At 41.8% G+C, this 19,406-nt stretch overlaps 1 protein-coding gene across 2 annotated transcripts in view; it reads left to right on the forward strand.

Annotated features, from left to right (window-relative positions):
• The window catches only part of XYLB (xylulokinase), an 84,205-nt gene extending 70,531 nt beyond the window's left edge, over positions 1-13,674 (forward strand). For both annotated transcript variants that reach the window (XM_040590231.1, XM_040590230.1), the window contains 3 exons: positions 3,085-3,172; positions 5,443-5,537; positions 13,385-13,674. In XM_040590231.1, the coding sequence (XP_040446165.1) occupies positions 3,085-3,172; positions 5,443-5,537; positions 13,385-13,468 (267 nt within the window). In that variant the 3' untranslated portion in view covers positions 13,469-13,674. The remainder of the gene's footprint in view (positions 1-3,084; positions 3,173-5,442; positions 5,538-13,384) is intronic.
• Positions 13,675-19,406: the final 5,732 nt, after the last annotated feature.

Below are 19,406 nucleotides of genomic sequence, written 5' to 3' on the forward strand. Positions count from 1 at the left end.
GAGATCCTGTCAGTTACAGTGCAAAGGAAACTGGATGGTGTTTTAACTGAGCAAATGTAGACATCTCCCTGGGGGCGAGCCTGAGAGCTTTCTGTACTCCACTGACAGCTTTGACAAGCTCCCCTTTGACTAGGGGCTCCGGCACTGAGCCTGGAGGTAGACATTTACACCAAAAGGCACCTGGTTTAGTCTGGGGCTAAGTCCCGGCACTGAAGTTAGTCAACACAGGGCGAATTTTTTTCTGGAGATGCCAATCCCTTTCCATCAGCTGGGGTGTCTAGAGGCCAGCCTCAACTATGCACCATACTCTTTGACAATTGCAGTCAAAAAAGGTTTTCTGCTCTGCAAAACCTGAGCTAGATAAACGGAGGTTGAAGAGCAAAGAGCAGAAAGCTGTCTTTCTCCTAAGGCATCTAAGCCACATGTTTGTATAACCACTGGTTGTGCAGCTGATTGGGACACAGCAAATCTGGCATGTTTTGCCTGCAGATGTCACTTCTTTTCATCTACTTTGGTTATTTTGCTTAGGAACCTGACGTTGGAAAATTAGCTGATAGGTTAATTGCTTAAAACATTGGTCCCCACTGGAGTAATTCTACTAAGAATATGTCAGGAAGGAGATTGGATTAATAGATGAGTTTGTTTTTAAAGCTGTATTTCCAGTTTAGGTGCCAGGAGGATCTCTTTGCTGTGGAATGAAGGCAGAGAACTGAATATTCTTATAACATGCAATTCTGCAACACACACAGCTGAAAAATCATGGGGATGGGAGAGTGGTAGTAGTGGTGCTTGCTTTTCACGTGTAACTACAGCTGCTTTTAAAACTCATTAAAAGTGTCTTAAAATAATATGATCAATACAGTGTCATCCACTTAATTCAATCACTGGTTAATTGGATCCTTCTTTTTAATTTAATCAAAACCTCAGAAGCCATATCAGTTGCATGAGGAATAACAGCTTCCATCCTTATCATGGTCAATTTTGGATAATTTGTTCCAGGGCTACAAAAGACTATCACTTAATTAATCAACATTCAGTAACTCCTATATTTTACACTGCAAAGGAGACAACTTAGGAATATCTGTTGAAAAAAAATATAGTAGGGTAGCTTTCTCCACAGTTCTGGGAAGCTTTTTATAACATATGTGGTGCTTGATTAATGACCACATGAAACATGGTGAAATATTTTTAACAGTAAAACCTGTAACAGTTCCTTGTAAAATTATTCATGAGAGATTCTACAGTTTCAAATGACTTAATATATGAACTTTGAATAATTTTGATTTTATAATCATGTGGCACAAAAGGTAGTTATTTGTAGTGTTACAGTACTTATTAGCATTCAGAGTAGAGTAGAACAGTATTGTATAAGTCTCTGCAGAGATGCAAAAAAAAAAAAAAAAAAAAGACAAAAAAAAGACTTGCATTTTCCAAAGGAATGTACAATTCCAGCTCAAGACAGGAAATACCTGTTAGGGATGAGATGAAGCAGCAGATGGGGAATGTGCTGAAACAATATGGTAGTATTGGCTGGCAGGATGGACAGTGGAGTGAGCGCTCTGTGACCTTACTACTTCCAGAGGACTTTTCAATAGATATCATGATTAATTTTCCATTTATCCTCTGGCATTGAAGCTCATGTTTTGCTCAATGCTTTCTTGCAAGCAAAGTTAGGCAATACTGACTTGGCTATCATGCCAGAAGAGAGTATTTTAAGTTTGTAAGCTCAGGCTTTCATTGTATTCTAGTTAGCAACCAGCTACTTTTTGTATGAAAAATGTATGATTTTTGTATGAAAAATGGTGATTTTGAAAGGTTTTGATTTGCAGATTCCCCGCAAACTTTCAGAGAAGGACACAAAATATTTCAGAAATGTCACATACAGTTTTCTTCTATAGCATATATGAATTTAATTACTTAGTCATCTTTTATGAAGCCCTGGGGCCCATGATTAGTAGGGCTGAAAATTCCTGGATCAGGGTTGCAGATCACTAATCCAAATGGTTTGAATTCCTGGAAACTCTGGCCTTACTTTAGACTTGGTTGTGTGGGTGTAAATCGGGTGATAACACTGTTCCCTTTGGCAAAAGTAATAAAACCAGCACAAGTTAGATCTGAATTGTTACCTGCTGCTTGCATTGCTCAGCCTGAGGGGCATCTGCAGTCTTAGAGGTGATGAAACCAAATGGAAAGAGTTTGTTAACAATGTTTTTGGAAAAGAGTTATTGAACCTCCCGTGTCTCTATCCAAATATGTCTTCATTTTTCCCCTTCTATATCCATTTTCCTAAACATACGCTGTGAGGAAGAACACGTGTACTCGTTGAATGGAAGTTGCCTGGTGTTGATTTCAATGCAGAATAATGTGTGGTTGAATAACTTTAGTATCTGTTGGATACCCTAACAAATTCTTTGCCTGTAAGATTTTCTTTGAATTGCTCAAGCCAAGGTGAGAACAGTCTTGGTATATCTTCATACCTAAGGATCCCTCCAATACAGGAAAATTCCTGGTAAATTTAGAAACTGTAACCAGTTCCTGTGTCGTTCTTGCTGCTAACCCTAATATCATAGAAATGGTGGAGGTGAAGACAGGCTTAGCAGGCCTTCATACTGCTGGAGCTTTTATTTTATCAAAGTTGAGAACTGAGGAGCCATGACTGGTTCCTCTCGCTCCTCCTTTTCCCACTTGGCTCAGCCCTAAATGCAATGGAAGAATGCAGGCACCAGTGGTGGGCTCCTGAGCAGATCTCCTTGCCCTGGTTTAATCCTTTGGCATGGTCTGATTGTGTGGGCTTACGAGGGAGATGATGCTTGAACCTGGACTTCTCTGAATTTGAAATAAAGAGATGTGGAGAGAAATGGGACTTTGTTTACTGGCTGTGGTTACATCTGTAGCTCAGATTTACAAATACCCTGTTGTGTGACAAGCTCAGGACTCGTTGTTGCCTGCAGTACTTCTTCCTGTGGGAACCCAAATGTTTGGCTGGGGTGTATGGTAGCTATTTGTTTTCCTAAGCAGAGATAGGGGATTGCTTACCCCTGGTATTTCATGGATATGCATAACCAATGCTTTGATACTTCTTAGGTCCTGTCTGATGTGTTCAACGCACCGGTGTACACTATTGATACGGCCAACTCTGCTTGTTTGGGAAGTGCTTACAGAGCAATTCAAGGTAAGACTGTAAGGAGATACTTCTGAGCGGCCTGGGCATTTAATTTCACTTGGTTAATACTTGGGATTAACATTACTGAAAATGAGGGGAGAATAAAGCTGTGTGGATCTGACTGGAAGGTCACTCAGGTCAAAGAGGGTTTTCTGCTCTTAGTGTGCTTGGATCAGGCCCAAGAATAACATTTACATCAGAATTCAAGTCTGGTGGTGGCTTCTTAGCCAAGCGATAGGGTCTGGAACCTGTTGGTACTGACAGGGGAAAGTTCTAAGGGCCTGGAACCTGTTGGTACTGACAGGGGAAAGTCTAGGACCTTAATGTGTTGAGTTGCTACTCCACGTGCTGCTCTTGGGAGAATACAGCCAAGTGAAGGTGCTGGTGTAGCCTGCTGCCTGAGTTTGGGGGGCAGGCTGTGAACTGAATTGCTGAAATAGCCAAACCAAGCAAAAGATAAATCCTAGCAAAGAAGATCAGAGAGATCAGGGACAACATGACCAGTAATACCACTGGCCAAATGAACGTCACTAGATCTATATGTATCTTCCAGCTTTCAAATGTCAAGACGAAGGATATGCAAGGTGTCCTGGGCTCCATGCATTTTCTCTTATAAAAGCATAAATCTTGGGATACTCTTAGGTTGACCAGTCATTTTGCTTGCTGTACTACATCACTCACTGTAATGTAACAGTCCGAGTCCCTGATTTAAAGTGTTAGTTGATTTAAATCTATTAATACATGCAGGTGTATGTTAAAGGTGGGCCATCAGCCATTTAAGAGTTGAATCCCAAGCAGGAAATTTTATTAATGTGGTTTAAAACAATTTCTACTGTCTTACAGCTAAACAAATCAAGGTATGTGTATCAAATTCTGAAGTCCTTATTTATGCCAATTTTTCTTAGCCTCAGTTTTTCTGATTAGAAGCTTTAGGATTTGGACCTTAAGATTTGTAAGTTCTGTACATGTTCATGTAGGATCATGGGATTGCAACAAGCATGGAAAAGATAACATCAGTCATCAGAAGAAATCAGCCAGGCTTTAATTTTAGAAGCAAATTCTGCTGTCACATTATAGCATCTGAAGACTGCATGCTCTCTTGCATTTGAAAACAGCACAGAAAACTGCACAGTTTTATTACTGACAAAACTTGAGTCGATGTGTTCAATGCACGCAGCATGTGCTCCTTTTTATTTCCAGAAAAGACGCAAGGGTTCTGTCAGGCAAAGTATGCTCTTGCAGGGCAGTGGAAACAGTACTGTTAGATTAACAGTATGTTTGAAGCCACGATGCGACCATTTTTCCACCTTGGGGACCAAGTTTCCAAACTGTTTTTCTCTGCACTCAACCTTTGCCTACTGCTTCAGAACCACTAGAAGCTTCCCAGTGCCTAACGCTGCAGGCAAATTGCTTGTCCGTGAACGTATGTGCAGAAGTTGTGCAGATATTCTGTTTGTGTGGAAGATGTGTATTCTGGCTGCCAGTTTGGCATATGAAGTCTGGAGGCTTGGTTGACAGAGCCTTTGAGGGAAGATTTCAGATGCCATGCTGATGGAGGGACTCCTCAGCTCAGGTGCGCTGGCAGCCAAGCCCCAGGGGCTTGCTGTTTGTGTTTCTAAATGGCATGTCTGATTGATGCTTTCAGCCGACTCACTCTTGGCCAGGCAAAGGAATTGAGTAAAAGTGAAGACTTGGTAATATAAATGAAATATTGATGGCAAAGTCTTCGTAATAATGTTACAATGTACACCTGCAAGTAGGGTGTTCTGCAGTTAGCCTGGGGTTCTTAGAAGGTGTACAAGGAGCTCCTGAAATGCTGTGATTCACTTGCAAAGCAAGATGGTGTAGTAGCAGAACTCTGTTATTATTCTGCTTCTTTATATTATAAATGTATTTAATAATTTGTTGCATATTTTCTTGACAGGGTTTTCACTTCTCTTCCCTTTTTTTAGTCACATTTTGTCCTTGAATCCCTTGCTTACACATATTTTCACTGGTGTTTACTGTATTGTAACCATAATTACTGATATTGTTGAGTAGCATTCCTGCGGCTTACCTATTCTCCAGGGTGCGAATTGAGTGATTGGCAAAAACTCAATCACAGAGTCCCCACTTCCCGGGCTAGCGCATAGGAATGTAAGATCTTCTGCCATTTATCCTTCAATCCTGAATGCTGACCTGACCAGGGAAGATCAATATAATGTATTAATTTGCCAGGGAGTCAAGACACATCCCTCACGTGCTTTTTGCATTGATCAGGATTGTGATTCTCATTGCAGGGCTTGTAGCTGAGACGAATGTGTCCTTGGCTGATGTTGTGAAATTAGCACCGGAGCCTAGATTGGCTGTTACACCAACTGCTGGGTCTAAGGAGGTGAGCAAGCTTGGGAATACCATTTTTCTTTTCATTTCCTGCCTGCTTCAAAAAGTAGTGCTTTACTAATTCTTCTAGTAAAATAGATTAATTTAAGAAACACTGGGTTGCACGATTCTTACTCCTCATTGTAAAGATAGATTTTATTTTGGGAGATCTTCGGTGTTGTATTGCTGCAGTAATCTGATCACTGCATCCAGGTCTGTGAGAGTGATTTTTCCTAACTGGGTGTGATCCCAGAACAAAATCTATTCCTTAAGGGTCAGAAAAAGTTACAAAATAGGTTGAATTTAAATACAGGTCAGTCAGGTTGTAACTGTTAATATTGACAAAATAGTCTTGACTTGTTTGCAGGAAGCAGCATGGAAAAAGGCGTGGTGATGGTGCTTTCTGGCCTCTTGGAAAACGTCCCCAAAAATCCTTCCTTTCTTATCTTAAACAGTGGTCAGCAATTGTGTATCTTCACTTGTAGCTCCCAGTCAGAAAGCGTGCCAACTGGGAAGATTCAGTAGGTACAGGTCTTAGGTGCCATGCCCATGCTGGGAATTTCAGTGCATCTGAAGGTGGAAGTTTTGCTTTGTGGGGCCGTACAGATAAAGCAAAATAAATAGTCGTTGTTGCACACTGTGTGGTTCCAGCCCCTGTAAAAGCAAGGAAGGAATTGTCTCAGGCTCTCCCGTGCAACCCTGTACCTCTTGCTATAAGGTACCACAGGCCTTAGATTACAATAATTTATGAAATATAAAGTTCAGTAATAAATAAAAAATACAATATAGCAAGATTTCTAGAGAACACAAGTTTAAGTAACCAAAGGTGAATCTGTCTTAAGCTGTGCAGAAACTTCTTTTACACCAACACAGCCTTACACTCTCCATTTATGAGATTTGAATGTGCCCTAACTACAGGCAAGAAGGTTTTAAGGCTTTTATTTAAACTGGGAAATTAATGATCTGCCAAAACTACTAACTCCCAGCTACATGTGTAGTGGAGCACCAGATATCATCATGAGTAATAATAGAAATGATCATGCTGCATTGTGCCTGCCAGCGTATTATTTAATTATTAACTGAGATGGAGGAGCTCAGTAATCGAATAGAAGTCCCCTTCAGAAATATTAAGACATTGAATAATTTAAACTTGATTGATCTGATCTCATTTACTCAACCTTCCCCCCTCATTTGAAAAGATAAAATAATTAACAGCAATGGCCTGTGTCATCTGTGTTGCAGCTGAAGCCATCTGCAGGGAATACACTTCAGGAGCACATCCCTGGTGTCTGATTCAACCTCACATTGCTGCCCTGTTCCCCCCAAAAATGCTGGCTGCTGAAAAGCTGCCAGGCTGGCTTGTGTGGAGGTGGAGAGTGCTCAGAGACCTGCTTTTGACCCCCCTGGTGCTGCTTCAGCTATAAAACTCAAGGGCAGGGAATACAGCTGTCACTCACAGGGGCCTTTGCAAGAGCAGCAAGCACCTTGTACCCCTGCAGGGACCAAGCTAACCTAACTGGAAACGTTGGTGGGGAATTCATTTACCTCTTTCTATTTTACTGTCTGCATAAAATGGCCTGGAAGCTAAAAGAGTTAATTATCTCCCTCTCTATACTTTTCTTCTCCTTTTCCACTTGGTTAGACCTGGCTCTCATAGCACATCTTTTTATTGGTTTTAAATGATGTACAGCAGTGAATTATTGCCCCAGTAGACAGGAGTGGATGATAGAGAAGGTAGTGGCCAAACAGCATGAAGCATGAGAAGGAATAACCGTTCCTGCACTTTAGCTTAGCTTGTCAGCTTCATTCCATTAAAAGCAGGTTCTTGCAATTATGTATTCTACACCAATTTTTTTTACTTCCTGTCTTATAATTTTGCAGTTGATGGTGGATTCCCTGGCTAGTGTCATGGCTGTGAAACTGCAGAAAGCCAGAGGGCCTGTCAGTAATACAGTGTGTTAGCATGAACAGTGCAGTAAAAATTCATAATGTGATGAGTCAGTTTGATTCTGTTTTTTACAGAGCTGCGTCTCCCTGTCCATCCGATTTCATTCTGTTGAGGTTAGAGCCTTTCACTTAAATGATGGTTCTTTTTATAAACTTCAAAGTCATCCTGAGGTTAAGTTCTGTCTTGCTGAGAAGCTCTTCTGAAAGAATCTGGCTAACCAATGTGAAATTTCCCGGACCACTTCCCTACATGTTTTGGACGGCTACAACTAAATCTTGGCAAGGTGGAGAAAAAACAGGTCATAACACAGCAATCTGCTCTGGTTTCATCCTTTCTTCCTGGTATAGGTCAGAGACAATATGTGTTAGATCATCGGAGAGAGGAAAAGCTCCTATAGATAGAGGTCAAATGCGACAGTTTGATGTAGCTTCCTCTTCATTGCCAAGGCTTATACACGCAGTAGGGGTTTCCAGGAACCAAAAATGCAAAAAGTGTTTCTTTGATTGCTGAGGGCTCATTTTTGATAATGGATTTGATTTCACAAAGGAAGAGCAGGGCACACAAAACAGCTCTTCTGGTTCAATTAAACTGATGGGCTGGTAAAATAGAATAAAGTCATAAGATGGGGAACATAGAGCTTGTGATGGGTGATGAATTTGTAGTCAGTAAAGTCCCATAAGTTCCAACTTGTCTGGCAAAAATGTGACTTTTATCCTGCAGCAGACTGTCCTGCCTTGCAGAGACCATTTCAAAGACAATAAATCCCTCTGTGGGGCTATGACCCTAACTAAGTTCCGTAGCTGAACCCGATTTCACAGTATATTTGTAGGGTGTAGGGGCTCACTTGAGCTTGTTTCTAATTGTGCCAATGCCCAAACAGGTCATAAAGTATTCTGGTGGCAACCACTGTGGGAGTAGTCTTTGGTCACTTGCTCAACCGAGGCTAGCCAAATTCAGTCATCTGTGGGTTAAGCTGATGAATCCTTCTTCCCTGTTTTCAGAATAGCAAAAATTAGAGAGTCACCTCACCTCTTAGGAGCTTCCTCTCCACCCTGGGGAGGAAGATGAATCAGAACCACTAAGCATGACAGAAATAACCAGGAGATGCTAGAACATCAAATATATGTTAACAGACAGAAGGAATCTATTATTCCAGCATTAGAATTCAGATCCGTTTTAGTAATCTATTAAAACAGAGATGGTTGGCTAGTTGGTTAATTAAGCAAAAACGTGTAAGAGAGGACATGATTATCTGGAGTTGATCACTTGCGTTTATATAAGCTGCATGTCTGTGACATAGTGTCAGATTTATTGTGATACTGTCCTGTACGGTTTTGTAGGGAGAAGGCATAGTGCAGTTCACTACCTCTGGATGTGTAATTTTTGATTGCATTATTGACTCTACTGAGATGTATTAATCCTGCAAAAATTCAAGAAGGGAAAACATAGACCTAACAGATTTTCTTGACTTTGGTGAATTGCCTTGTAAGTAGGTAGATTTATAGAAGCGACCCTATTACCCAGGAAGGTTATAACGACCTATTCATTGATTTAAAATAATTATATTTTTGATGAGTTAGATTTTGGAGGGGGGAGGTTGTTTCCTAGAATTGGTTTAGATTGATAATTTAGTGCAAAGTAGGTAATAATAATACAAGCACAAAAATATAATAGGTATCGATGGGAGTTTGATTAAGGTAATTTTGTAGCCAATAAATTTTTTTAACCTATTAAACTGATTAAGATAGGCTTGCAGAATGCATATTTGAAGTAAATAAAGTAACTGAGATGTGGTTCCTTGGAGGGTTCTTCAGAGTATTTCAGGACACTGCCATAATCTTTCTGCTTTAGGAGTATTCTTTCTGTGTTATGAAAGGTAAACTACTGCTATGATTTAAAAATAAAATGTGTAATTCTTGATTTCTTAAGCAAATCTCTTTGAGTAATTTGAGTTTGGTTGGGAAAAAAAAAGGAACCAATCAAAAGTAGCAAGTGTTTCTGAGAGACTGATTAATTTTAATCTATTCAGGGTAGATTAAATGTACTCGGGTAGATTAAAATTAGGTAATCATCAGCATCATCTCTGTAATTTGTAAATTTTGAATTGCTTCAATCATTGGCTAACATAGCAATGCAGGAGACAGAAGGATCTATGTGGATTGTCACTTGTAGTAATAATTTGGAGCTGGCTTTGCTTTTAGAGGGCGGCAGGGACAGTGTAAACTGTAAAAGCCCTGTTGAGTTCATAGGCTGGTACTATGGTGAGATATAGTATGAGGATGACATACTTGATTTGGACTAGAGCACAAGGTAACATTTACTTGAGTACATTTTCCAGGGAGGGCAAGTTAATTTATTCTCTGTTATAATGCAATATTTATCATTAGCATCTTCTTAGTTATTTGTGGGACTGTCGGAGTGTGGCCAGATTGTCCCAGGAGAGAAGTTTAGGGTTTGTAAATGAAGCCATCAGACAACTGCTGATGTTGTGGTGTAAGCTATAGAGATAAGCAGGAGAAAAGGCCATAATATAGCAAGGACAATTAAATTATGGACAATAATAAGGTTCATGTTGTGATACTTGTAATTGCTTTTGTTAAATATCATGGTTTGATATATTAGGTTTGAGGCTATGACAGGGGGAGAATTTATGTTCTTGAGTTTTTATGCATCACTGAGAGTTCTTTATTCCCTTTGGACCTCAATTATAAAAATAAATCTATATAATTGCCTTAGGAAAAAGACTCCTGGAATCACTTAGGAGGAGTTGCCTGAGGGTCTGCGGAGGCAGTTCAGTCGTGGCAGATGTGGAGAGGCATCTTTCACAGACCCATCTATGTGTGTGCTCAGGCCATGCTCTTGGTCAGTGCAGTTTGGCTTTTCTTCTCCATACTTCATAGGAGCTGCACTGCTTTGGCCCCAAACTTCAGCTGGTGTCGAGCTGGCATGTAAAATACTGCTCATGAAAAGCTTGTAGTACTGCTGCGCTTATCAGCCATGATGTACTAGTGGTATTACAGCCCAATTCCCTAAGGAAGAAGAATTTAAGACTTTGGCTTAGCCCTCTGAACTGTGCTACTTTTTACCCCATCTGAACGGGAATAGAGTACAAGGAATTGTCTTAATTTTTTGTTTGCATTTTCTTCAGATGGTCCATAATGCAGCATTCATTTACTGTAATGGCTGAGAAGGTTATTGCAAATGCCTGAATTTTCTCAATTAGCAAGCTAAGTGCTTAAGCCCAATAAACAGGAGAAAAAACTGTATCAGTAAACGTGGCTGTTCATTTATTTTGGTACATTTTAATTTAGAGTGATTTATTAACAGTAATACTTCCCAGCCTTCTAGTAAAAGGGCTGTTGTGTATTTTGTAAAAATACTGCTGGGTGATATGGAGCCTGCTTTCTCAGTGCCTGAGCCCACTTACCGATGCAGCTCTGCTGTGCTGAATCTTTTCTGAGAAGCATTTAGGGTTTATCAAATTTACAGAATAGCAAAGTAAGAAATAGTGAGGCTTGATTATAGATCCTTCAGTGAATAAAGGAGCTGCTTTTGTTTTGACATACTGATAGTCCCAGTATAGGGCATAGTTGCCTGCTCAATATTTTGTTTACTCTGATGTGCATATTTAGCAGAAATGGGAGCAATAATATTCTTTGGGTACATGAAAAGAATATATATGTGTACTTCACTGACCCCCCAAGGCCCTCAAGTAGTTAGTTAAACATACCATGCTGAATCATGTGGTATTTCATAGTAGTGGTGCATTTTGTTTCCTAACCCCATAAATCTGTATAAATCTCCATGGATCTCAGTATCACTCACCGTCCTGTGGAAAAGAGGAGTTGGGGCACATACGTGTTAAATGACTTGGCCAGGGTCACTCAACGAGTCTGTGGCAGAGGTAGGAGCGAGCAGGTTTCTCTGTTGTAGTCAGTGACAGACACTGTAAGACTCAGTCACTGTGAGATGAGTTTAAAAACTGTCCAGGTGATGCCTTGGCAAGCGAACAGTGCCTCTTCCCATTTGCTGTAGATGCGCCTTCTATTCTTCCCCTTCATATACTTAATCTTTTGTACAAATGTCCTTTAACTTCTGTAATATCTGGTTGGTAAAAGGGAGGAGCTGATCAAAACAGGCTGCTTCTGCAGAATTTGTCCATTAAGTCACTCTCACCTTGCCATTGTGGAAGGTGGAAGTGGAAATGAAAGAAATAAATCCCGGTTTCACTGGTCAAACTGAAACTATCATTCAGGAAGAGGGAAACACAGAAACTGGCTATTTTGCTGTCAATTGAAACAAACCACTAAAATGCTAATTTTTATTTTCTGGATGAGAAAACTGTGATTATTTTTTTTTCTTCCACTGAGAAGCTGTGAATATTACAGACACTGAGGCTACTGCAGACTATACATAAAACCGTGGAAGAGTAACCCTGTCTTTTCCTATGGCCTCATAGTTTATGCTTGAAACGTTTTCCTCCTGACTTTATCATGCATATACATATACAGTTATTGGCTGTGGATCTTACCCAGAAAAGGATAAAATGCATTTAAATGCTGGATCTCGCTTATTGATGAGAGCAGTTTACTGGGTATGATTCATTGAGGCTTTATAACCTCTCTGAACCTGGAGCCAGGAGCGAGACTGCTCTGATTATGAATAACATCAGTGCAGAGGGCTTGTAGACTAGACTGGCAGCCCCTAGGATTCATTGTGGCAGTGATATGACCTCAATGGCATCCTCCTAAAGACTGCTCGAGCCTGTACCAGACCCCACACTGGCTCCTGGCCGTCCCTTCCTTGTGCTGGAGCCAGCAAATGAGTGAAGCTGTCCTGGTATGGCTTGTCAAACTCCTGATAGATGGACAGTTAAAAGCAGAAAGAGGAGGTAATGAAGAAGGGGTATCTCCAAGATCTAGACGAAGTACAGCTTTGGGTTGGAGCTATCAGTAAGGCTAGGGTCTGTTCAGGTTTTCTGTGATGTAACCTGGTCACATACAAGCAGCTCATCTTCTCTGATACATCCTGTGATGAATTTAAAGGGAGGAGGGGAAAAGAAAAGGTAACGTGAAACGAATCTCAACGTGGATCTCGCCCATATCCAAAAGCAGAGGGCATGTTTGCATCTGGGGTTTTGAATACATTTGAGTCTTGATTCTTCTTTTTATGGTTGTAACAATTCTGGATCTAAAAACTCCTGGGGAATTCTAGCTAGGCAAATACAAAAAAAGCTACCCAGATACTCGGTATAGTTGTGAAAAGAAGTGGGGTCCCCATTTTTCCCCCTGGGCCGGGGCTCAGGGAGTGAGGAGCCTGGCCATGGAGCAGATTGTGTTTGGGAAGAGTCGTGGCTGTGAACGATGTGAAGGAGAGAAGAAGCTCGAATAGATACAGGAGTATGAGAGGGGCGGGAGAGGGAGTGTGAAGTGTATTTTAGAAGGCCCTGGTCAGCATATTGGCCAACGAGGACCTTTCTGACAGTGGTTGGACTGTGCTGGAGGGTGGCAGCGTGCTTATTAACAAGGCAGAGGAGGAGGGACAGAGGCAGTGATCCGTCCGGGGGTAGTGGGGGGAGGCAAGGACGGGAGTTCTGCCTGGGTGATTAGGACAGCGATTACCAAGGGGGCATGTCAGACTGGGAGAGGTGACTTTAGCTGAGCTGCTTCCTCTGGAAGAAATGACTTCTGCTTACAGCCACAATAAGAACAACCTGTGCACATCATAAAATTAAGCTGTGAAGGAGATGGTAAAAAAGGCTGTGACATTTGAAAAGGAAGACTGCAGCATTTTCTTGAGCAATTTGGGGGGAAAAAACCCAAACCTTCAGGTCTGAAGATGTTTTTAACTGCAGCATGATGTAAAAATCTAATTTTTCAACCTAGACATACTTATTTCTTTTTCCTTTTTAGCTCTATCGTCCACTTCTGAAAAGATATGCTGAGCTTGAACAGAAGGTTATCTACAACCCAACCTCTTCTTGTCTTGTGAAATAGAAGCAAACAAAATTTATAAGTCAGCTGAAGAGTGGACTCCCAAGAAGAAGATCAGAAAAGATTTGCTCAGATTTTACTGGAGTTGTTTAAATCATTTCGTTCCTCTTTGTAGACAAATAATTTTTAAATGTCTGTGTTTGGGTGTGCTGGTGGAAAAAATTACGTTGCGATTGAAAACCTGATTTACAAAAAAAGCATCATATTGCTCTGTGTGTTTGTGACTTCAGTTTTTCTTAGGTACTTTTCAGATTGTGCTTGCTGTTTTGGAATAGCTGCGTGACAAAGTCAAGTCCCTTGTATATATGAGTCACTTTACCCATCTCTGTCAGCTTTGATGCCATGTGTTTAGCATGCCGACCTCTGCATACTTATCTAGGACAGTATCTTAATTCTGCAACTTCTCCAGCTTAGATCTTTTGAGACTATCTTTCTGTACATCTGTAACTTGTCGATGTTTATATCTTTGACTACATGAAACCAACAGAAAGCATAAGCACACTGACTTAATCCCATCTTTCTTTAATATGTGAGAGATTTGTGGTGTGAAGGCTGATTAAAGTCTTTAAAGGCTCCCTGGGATCTTCAGAGAAGGGGAATTCTTGGTACATGACACTATGGAAAGTCTGTTGTGTGATAAAACATGATGGGGTTGGATTTTATAAATTATGGAAAGCGCAGAGGCCTACATGGATACAGACACCATTGCACAATGTGTTACTTGACATCGGTTTGTAAAAAAGAAAATAAGGGAACTAAAGTTGGAAGTCTCACATGCTTCCTTTCTGTTTCAAAAAGTAGTCAGTTCATCTGCTCACCAGTTTGGCGTTATTCTGTTTTCCTTTCCTCCTTCAGGTGTCATGGCCATGAAATTCTTTGTGTTGTGCTGAGTGCGACTGCAGAAGTAGGGCTCTGCTCGCAGCAGGGCATGAAGGTTACTGATTTTTTTCTTTATACCACCACTATCCCATTTCTTTCTTGGAAACAGAGCAGAACAGGTGACTGCCTTGCTCTGTTGCTGCTCTTTCACTTCAAGTATTTTATTCCAGATTAAGTAGGCTCTAGCTGAGAAAATCTTAAGTGAAAATACAAGCCAGGAGATCTTTGTACGGAGTTGTGTGGAAGTTGCAGATTTTGAATGAACATCTTACATCACCCTGTGCAAGTGGGAACACTTTACTGCACCATTCTGCAGTGCTGATATCTTTCCCTTAGGCTAAAATTTCTTCTGGGAATAAAGCCTTTCTTCCCTTCTTGCAGAAGTGGTAATGTGCCCAGGGAGTAAGCCAGGGAATTGTAGGGAGACGAGGATCCCTTTATTGAGTATTTGAGAGCTGGATTATGTCCCTGCTGGAGCTGGGTGATTCACACTACAGTGGCACAGGACCACTCTCCCTGTCCCTGCTGTATCCCTGCGGTGAGGGTGGGAACCCCTTGCCATGGCTTGCCTCTGGGGTGGCAGGGGAGTAGGCACGTTCCTCCTCTGCTCTCCCTTTTATATTTAAGTGCTTCATCTGCGAGTACGAACAGTGCCTTTTTTTTTGTTCAGAAGTGAATAAATATAACTTTTCTTGATATTAGCATGATTACTCAGGAAGGTCAAGAATTACATATCTGAGTTTCTAAAGCAGGCTTCGTTTAAGCAATTGCTTTAAAAGGTGGCATTACAAATACACATCTATCTCTTTTATGTGCTTATTATTCTGGGTCCAAAGGTACAGCGCTAAAACGTATAATACTTCTTGCAGGCCTCCGTCGTCAGCAGTTGCTTTGTCATTGAGTAAGGCTGTAAAGAGGTACAGAAGGATTCATTAATGCAAGTTAAACAATGCCACTAGTTTAAGCAGCATTGCCATCATCATTAGTCTTTGTTCTGCCTGGTGACTGGTTTGACATCAAGGTTAACCACACAGGGATGGGATCGAGAGAGGTGTTTTAACTTTCTGCAGTTTTGGTGACAATTTCTTGAGTAGCTCATTCGGCTTAATCAGAGTGGGAAGGCTGATGTGTCTTACAGCTTTGTGGCTTTATTTGCCTGCGAAATGGCAGGCTCAGGGTCAATTTCTTACTCAGCTGAAGAAGGTTATAGCTTTCGTTTCCCAGCTCACAGCACATGTGAGAACATTTCTAGATAATATATTGGCTCCAAAGAAAGTGTTATGTGGTGCTAGTAGGATATAGTCTAGATGGTTTAACTACTTTCTGGGCCAGAGCTCTTCTCTGGGTAGGGAGAAGGAAAGACTTTCTTCCCTGTTGGGCTGGGCTGGGGCTCTCTGGTGGGTCCCATGTTAGCATTAAAATGCTGTTTCCTCGGGGTGGCTGATGCACTGTGTGCTTGCTGCAGAAGTTGCCGAGAAAAGGCTCAGATGCAAAGCTTGGAAGGGCCAGGAGCTGAGCACCACTGAATTATAGAATTGCTGTGGTGATGGGTTTATTAGGGCTGGCCTCTGAGGAATGGTGTCTGGAGTATCAGAATTTATAGACAAGCTCTTTTTTTTTGTTCCAGCTCACCAAAGTTGCACATGTTCACTGACTAGTGTCAGAATAAGACTCAATAAATCTCCCCCTTGAAAGGTCCTTTGAAGAAATGCTGCTGTAAGACTTCCACCACTCTCTTCTTTTTGTCTTTCCAGGAATGCATGTTAGCCTGCCAAGGAACCACAGGCTTCCTGCTGTCACGTGCACATCTCTGTAAAAAAGCCACCAGCGATGGAAGGATCTGGTGCCCTTTGGTTTCCAAAATCTTGGTTTTTTGCCAGCTTGTCTACCTTATGTTATTCTGGTTGTCTGAAGTAGAGAGGTTACTGACTTAAATGACATCTTAGTTAACAGAAATCTGAAGGAAAGTCAATGTCTTCTACCTCAACGTATTTGATGGAGGTTGATTCCCTCTCTCCCCCATAAGTGACCTTATTGGTCTTCAAGTGAGAAACACAGTATCCCCATCTTGTCTGGATGAAAGGTTAGCTTCTGTGTTTAAAGACCTGCTGAGCTATTCCCAATCTGGACTAATCTGCTGGAAAATTGATCTCAGCTCCTAGAAAAAAACCCACCCTTGACTGCTACAAGGAGATGGTTCATCACTGTCTAACCTGCAGCTCCTGTCCTGCACAAGCAAAGCCACTCCAGGTTGGAGGTGGGTCATGGAGGTACATGGAAAAATCCAAGCAGCTTCCTTAGCTCGATGGCCCTGTGCCCTCACCAGTCAATCAGAGCTGCACTGGATTCACCCACAAGCTCTTGGTGTACCAAGACCCAAAGACAAACAGTTTTCTTTGCAGCCTGAAGTCTTTAAAGTCTTTTGTGTTGCAGCTGGAAACAAACAGGGAAAGATGTTTGCTTTTTCTTAAGGGATCAGTCTGAGAGAGCTGGAGCTCTGATTGAATAAGTAATGTACTGAAAAAAGTCTATGCTCTGTCGGTGCTTTAATAAGTAATTGAGCTGAATACCACCGTGTGTGATCCCAGCGGGACCTTTTTGTTTTTCAGCTCTCTTTTCCTTTGGAGTTGCAGCTACCACCACAGATCACAGAGCGGTGCAGTGGAGGATGTGTATCTAAAGCCACAAAAAGCCAAAGCAGAACTTTCAACAGATCATTTGTTTTATCCGTATTTCTATTACCTTGGTCCCCAGGCTGCTGCGTGCAGGTTAGAGGCTGAGGGATGAAAAGAGAAACATTTTAGAGAACTAAACTGTCTGCTGTTGGTGCTTGTCATGATTACGGGGCCAAATCATAGCCTCTTCCCTAGCAGAAAAGGGCTAATTTGGATTTTTTTCTTTTCCTTAGCCGCTGATTTTTCATGTAACCTCTCAGGTTTTGAATTTGGTGAGATCTCAGCCCTCATGTTAGGTTGGGTTGAAGCTGGCAAACGTATCGCTCAGGATGATAATCAGGTGGGTGGATGTTCACTCACCAGCGGATTGCTATCCTATGAGGAGCATTTCCGAAGCTTCTCCGAAGTCATCTTCGGAGTAGCTTCTAGTTCTGATTCCACATGGCTTAAAATTTTAGGTAGTGTTTTACTCTTGTGCAAATTCGGTACAAAATCATATCTGCTCCAAAGGATCTTACCTTGTTATTTCTTTTTGTGCAGGTCAAAATCATAGTGTGATGTGCGAGACGAAAGAACTGTGGATGCATTTTTTGGTAACCTGCTTTTTTCTGAGAATGTCTCTGAAGTGTGTGAGTAGGACATCTTTGGGATATTCAGAGTATTCACAGCCCCTGCTTACCTTTTGTGCTTTGGTTACAGCCTAGATCAAGCCTCTTGGGTTATCTGGTTCAAGTGGTTTAGCTTTTGGTCATTAAAGCTTACATTACCAGAGTGTAGGATTTTTAGGTTTGTTCTTTTCCCTAGAACCGTTTTTTCCTCTCCTGCAGCAGATACATCCTTTTCTTGTACATGGTTTGCCTTGCTAGCTGCTTCTGCTTCTGCGGGATGCTAATTTCTTTTAAGAGACACTTTGCTGAGTGAACTTGTTTTGGGCTGAAATCCAGCCCCAGGAGTCGTATTGCTTTACCTGTTCTTCTCTGTTGCTTCTTAAAGTTGGCCTTGACAAACAGTGATGCTTCTGCAGTGATCCCGGACTTCTGCGAATGTCTCATTGTGGGAACTCATTGATTTTGTCCAGGGTTCTTGGAACACATACGCTGAGGGGCAAGGGCGAAGGGGCGGCCGTCACTGCCTATGAATACTGCTGTGATCTCTGATTTCAGTCTTTCACTAAATTGCCTCATCCATTGATGCATCAGCATGCTCATTAGAACAACTGGGGATATTATTAATTGTATACAATGTTTCTTGCTCTAAGATCTTTATACGGCAGGTATTTGTGATATGTTCTTCATTAAGATGCTAAGCTCTGCTTCTATTTGGTGTATTGTGCCTTAGTACTTTGTAAGGCATCCATCTGGTTGTTGTTTCTCTTTTGGCATCTAATCAGGCAAACAGAAGTCTTTGGTCACTCAGGTGTGGGATTCACCTGGCCAGTGTGGACATCTGTGTCTGCCATCATATGGGCTCCTTTTATAATCAAAGGAGAGGACCACAAGGGAGAAGAGTTTCTGGCTGTTCATCTTATCTTATGGCAGATGTCTACAGCAGATCAGGTGATTTGTCTCTTGAGTGAGCCATTTCTCCCTGCTGAGTAGAAAGGCAGTGGTGTAGAGAACAGAAAAAGCCAATTTTTTTTCTTGTGCTAAAACTTCTGAAGACTTGATTGAAAGCTGGTCTCAACTTTGGAGGTGAGTTTTGTCACCAGTTACCATTGTACAAATAGAAAGCTTTCTTGTTCCAGGACTTACCTGTTTTTACTGTCAAATCCATGAGCTTGACTTCCCCAGGTCCCTTCAGACAGTCCTCTCTTACACTTACATGGAGATATCCAGCAGACATAGATTGGGAGCTTTATTACTTATATTCTTACAATCATAGAACAGTTTGGGTTGGAAGGGACCTTAAAGACCATCTAGTTCCAGCCCCCTGCCATGGGCAGGGGCACCTTCTACCAGCCCAGGTTGCTCCAAGCCCCGTCCAGCCTGGCCTTGGGCACTGCCAGGGATGGGGCACCCACAGCTGCTCGGGGCAGCCTGTGCCAGCATCTCACCACCCTCACAGTGAAGAATTTCTTCCTAATATCTAATCTAAATCTCCCCTCTCTCTGTTTAAAGCCATTCCCCCCTGTCCTATCACTACATGCCCCTATAAAAAGCCCCTCTCCAGCTTTCTTGTTGGCCCCTTTAGGTGCTGGGAGCTGCTATAAGGTCTCCCCAGAGCCTTCTCTTCTGCAGGCTGAGTAACACCAGCTCTCTCAGCCTGTCTGCACAAAGGAGGTGCTCCAGCTCCCTGATCATCTTCATGGCCCTCCTCTGGACCTGCTCCAACATGTCCATGTCCTTCTTATGTTGGGGAACCCAAGCTGAATGCGGTACTGCAGGTGG

This window comes from Falco naumanni, chromosome 4 (assembly GCF_017639655.2).
Source record: "Falco naumanni isolate bFalNau1 chromosome 4, bFalNau1.pat, whole genome shotgun sequence".
In the NCBI taxonomy this organism is placed as follows: Eukaryota; Metazoa; Chordata; class Aves; order Falconiformes; family Falconidae; genus Falco; species Falco naumanni.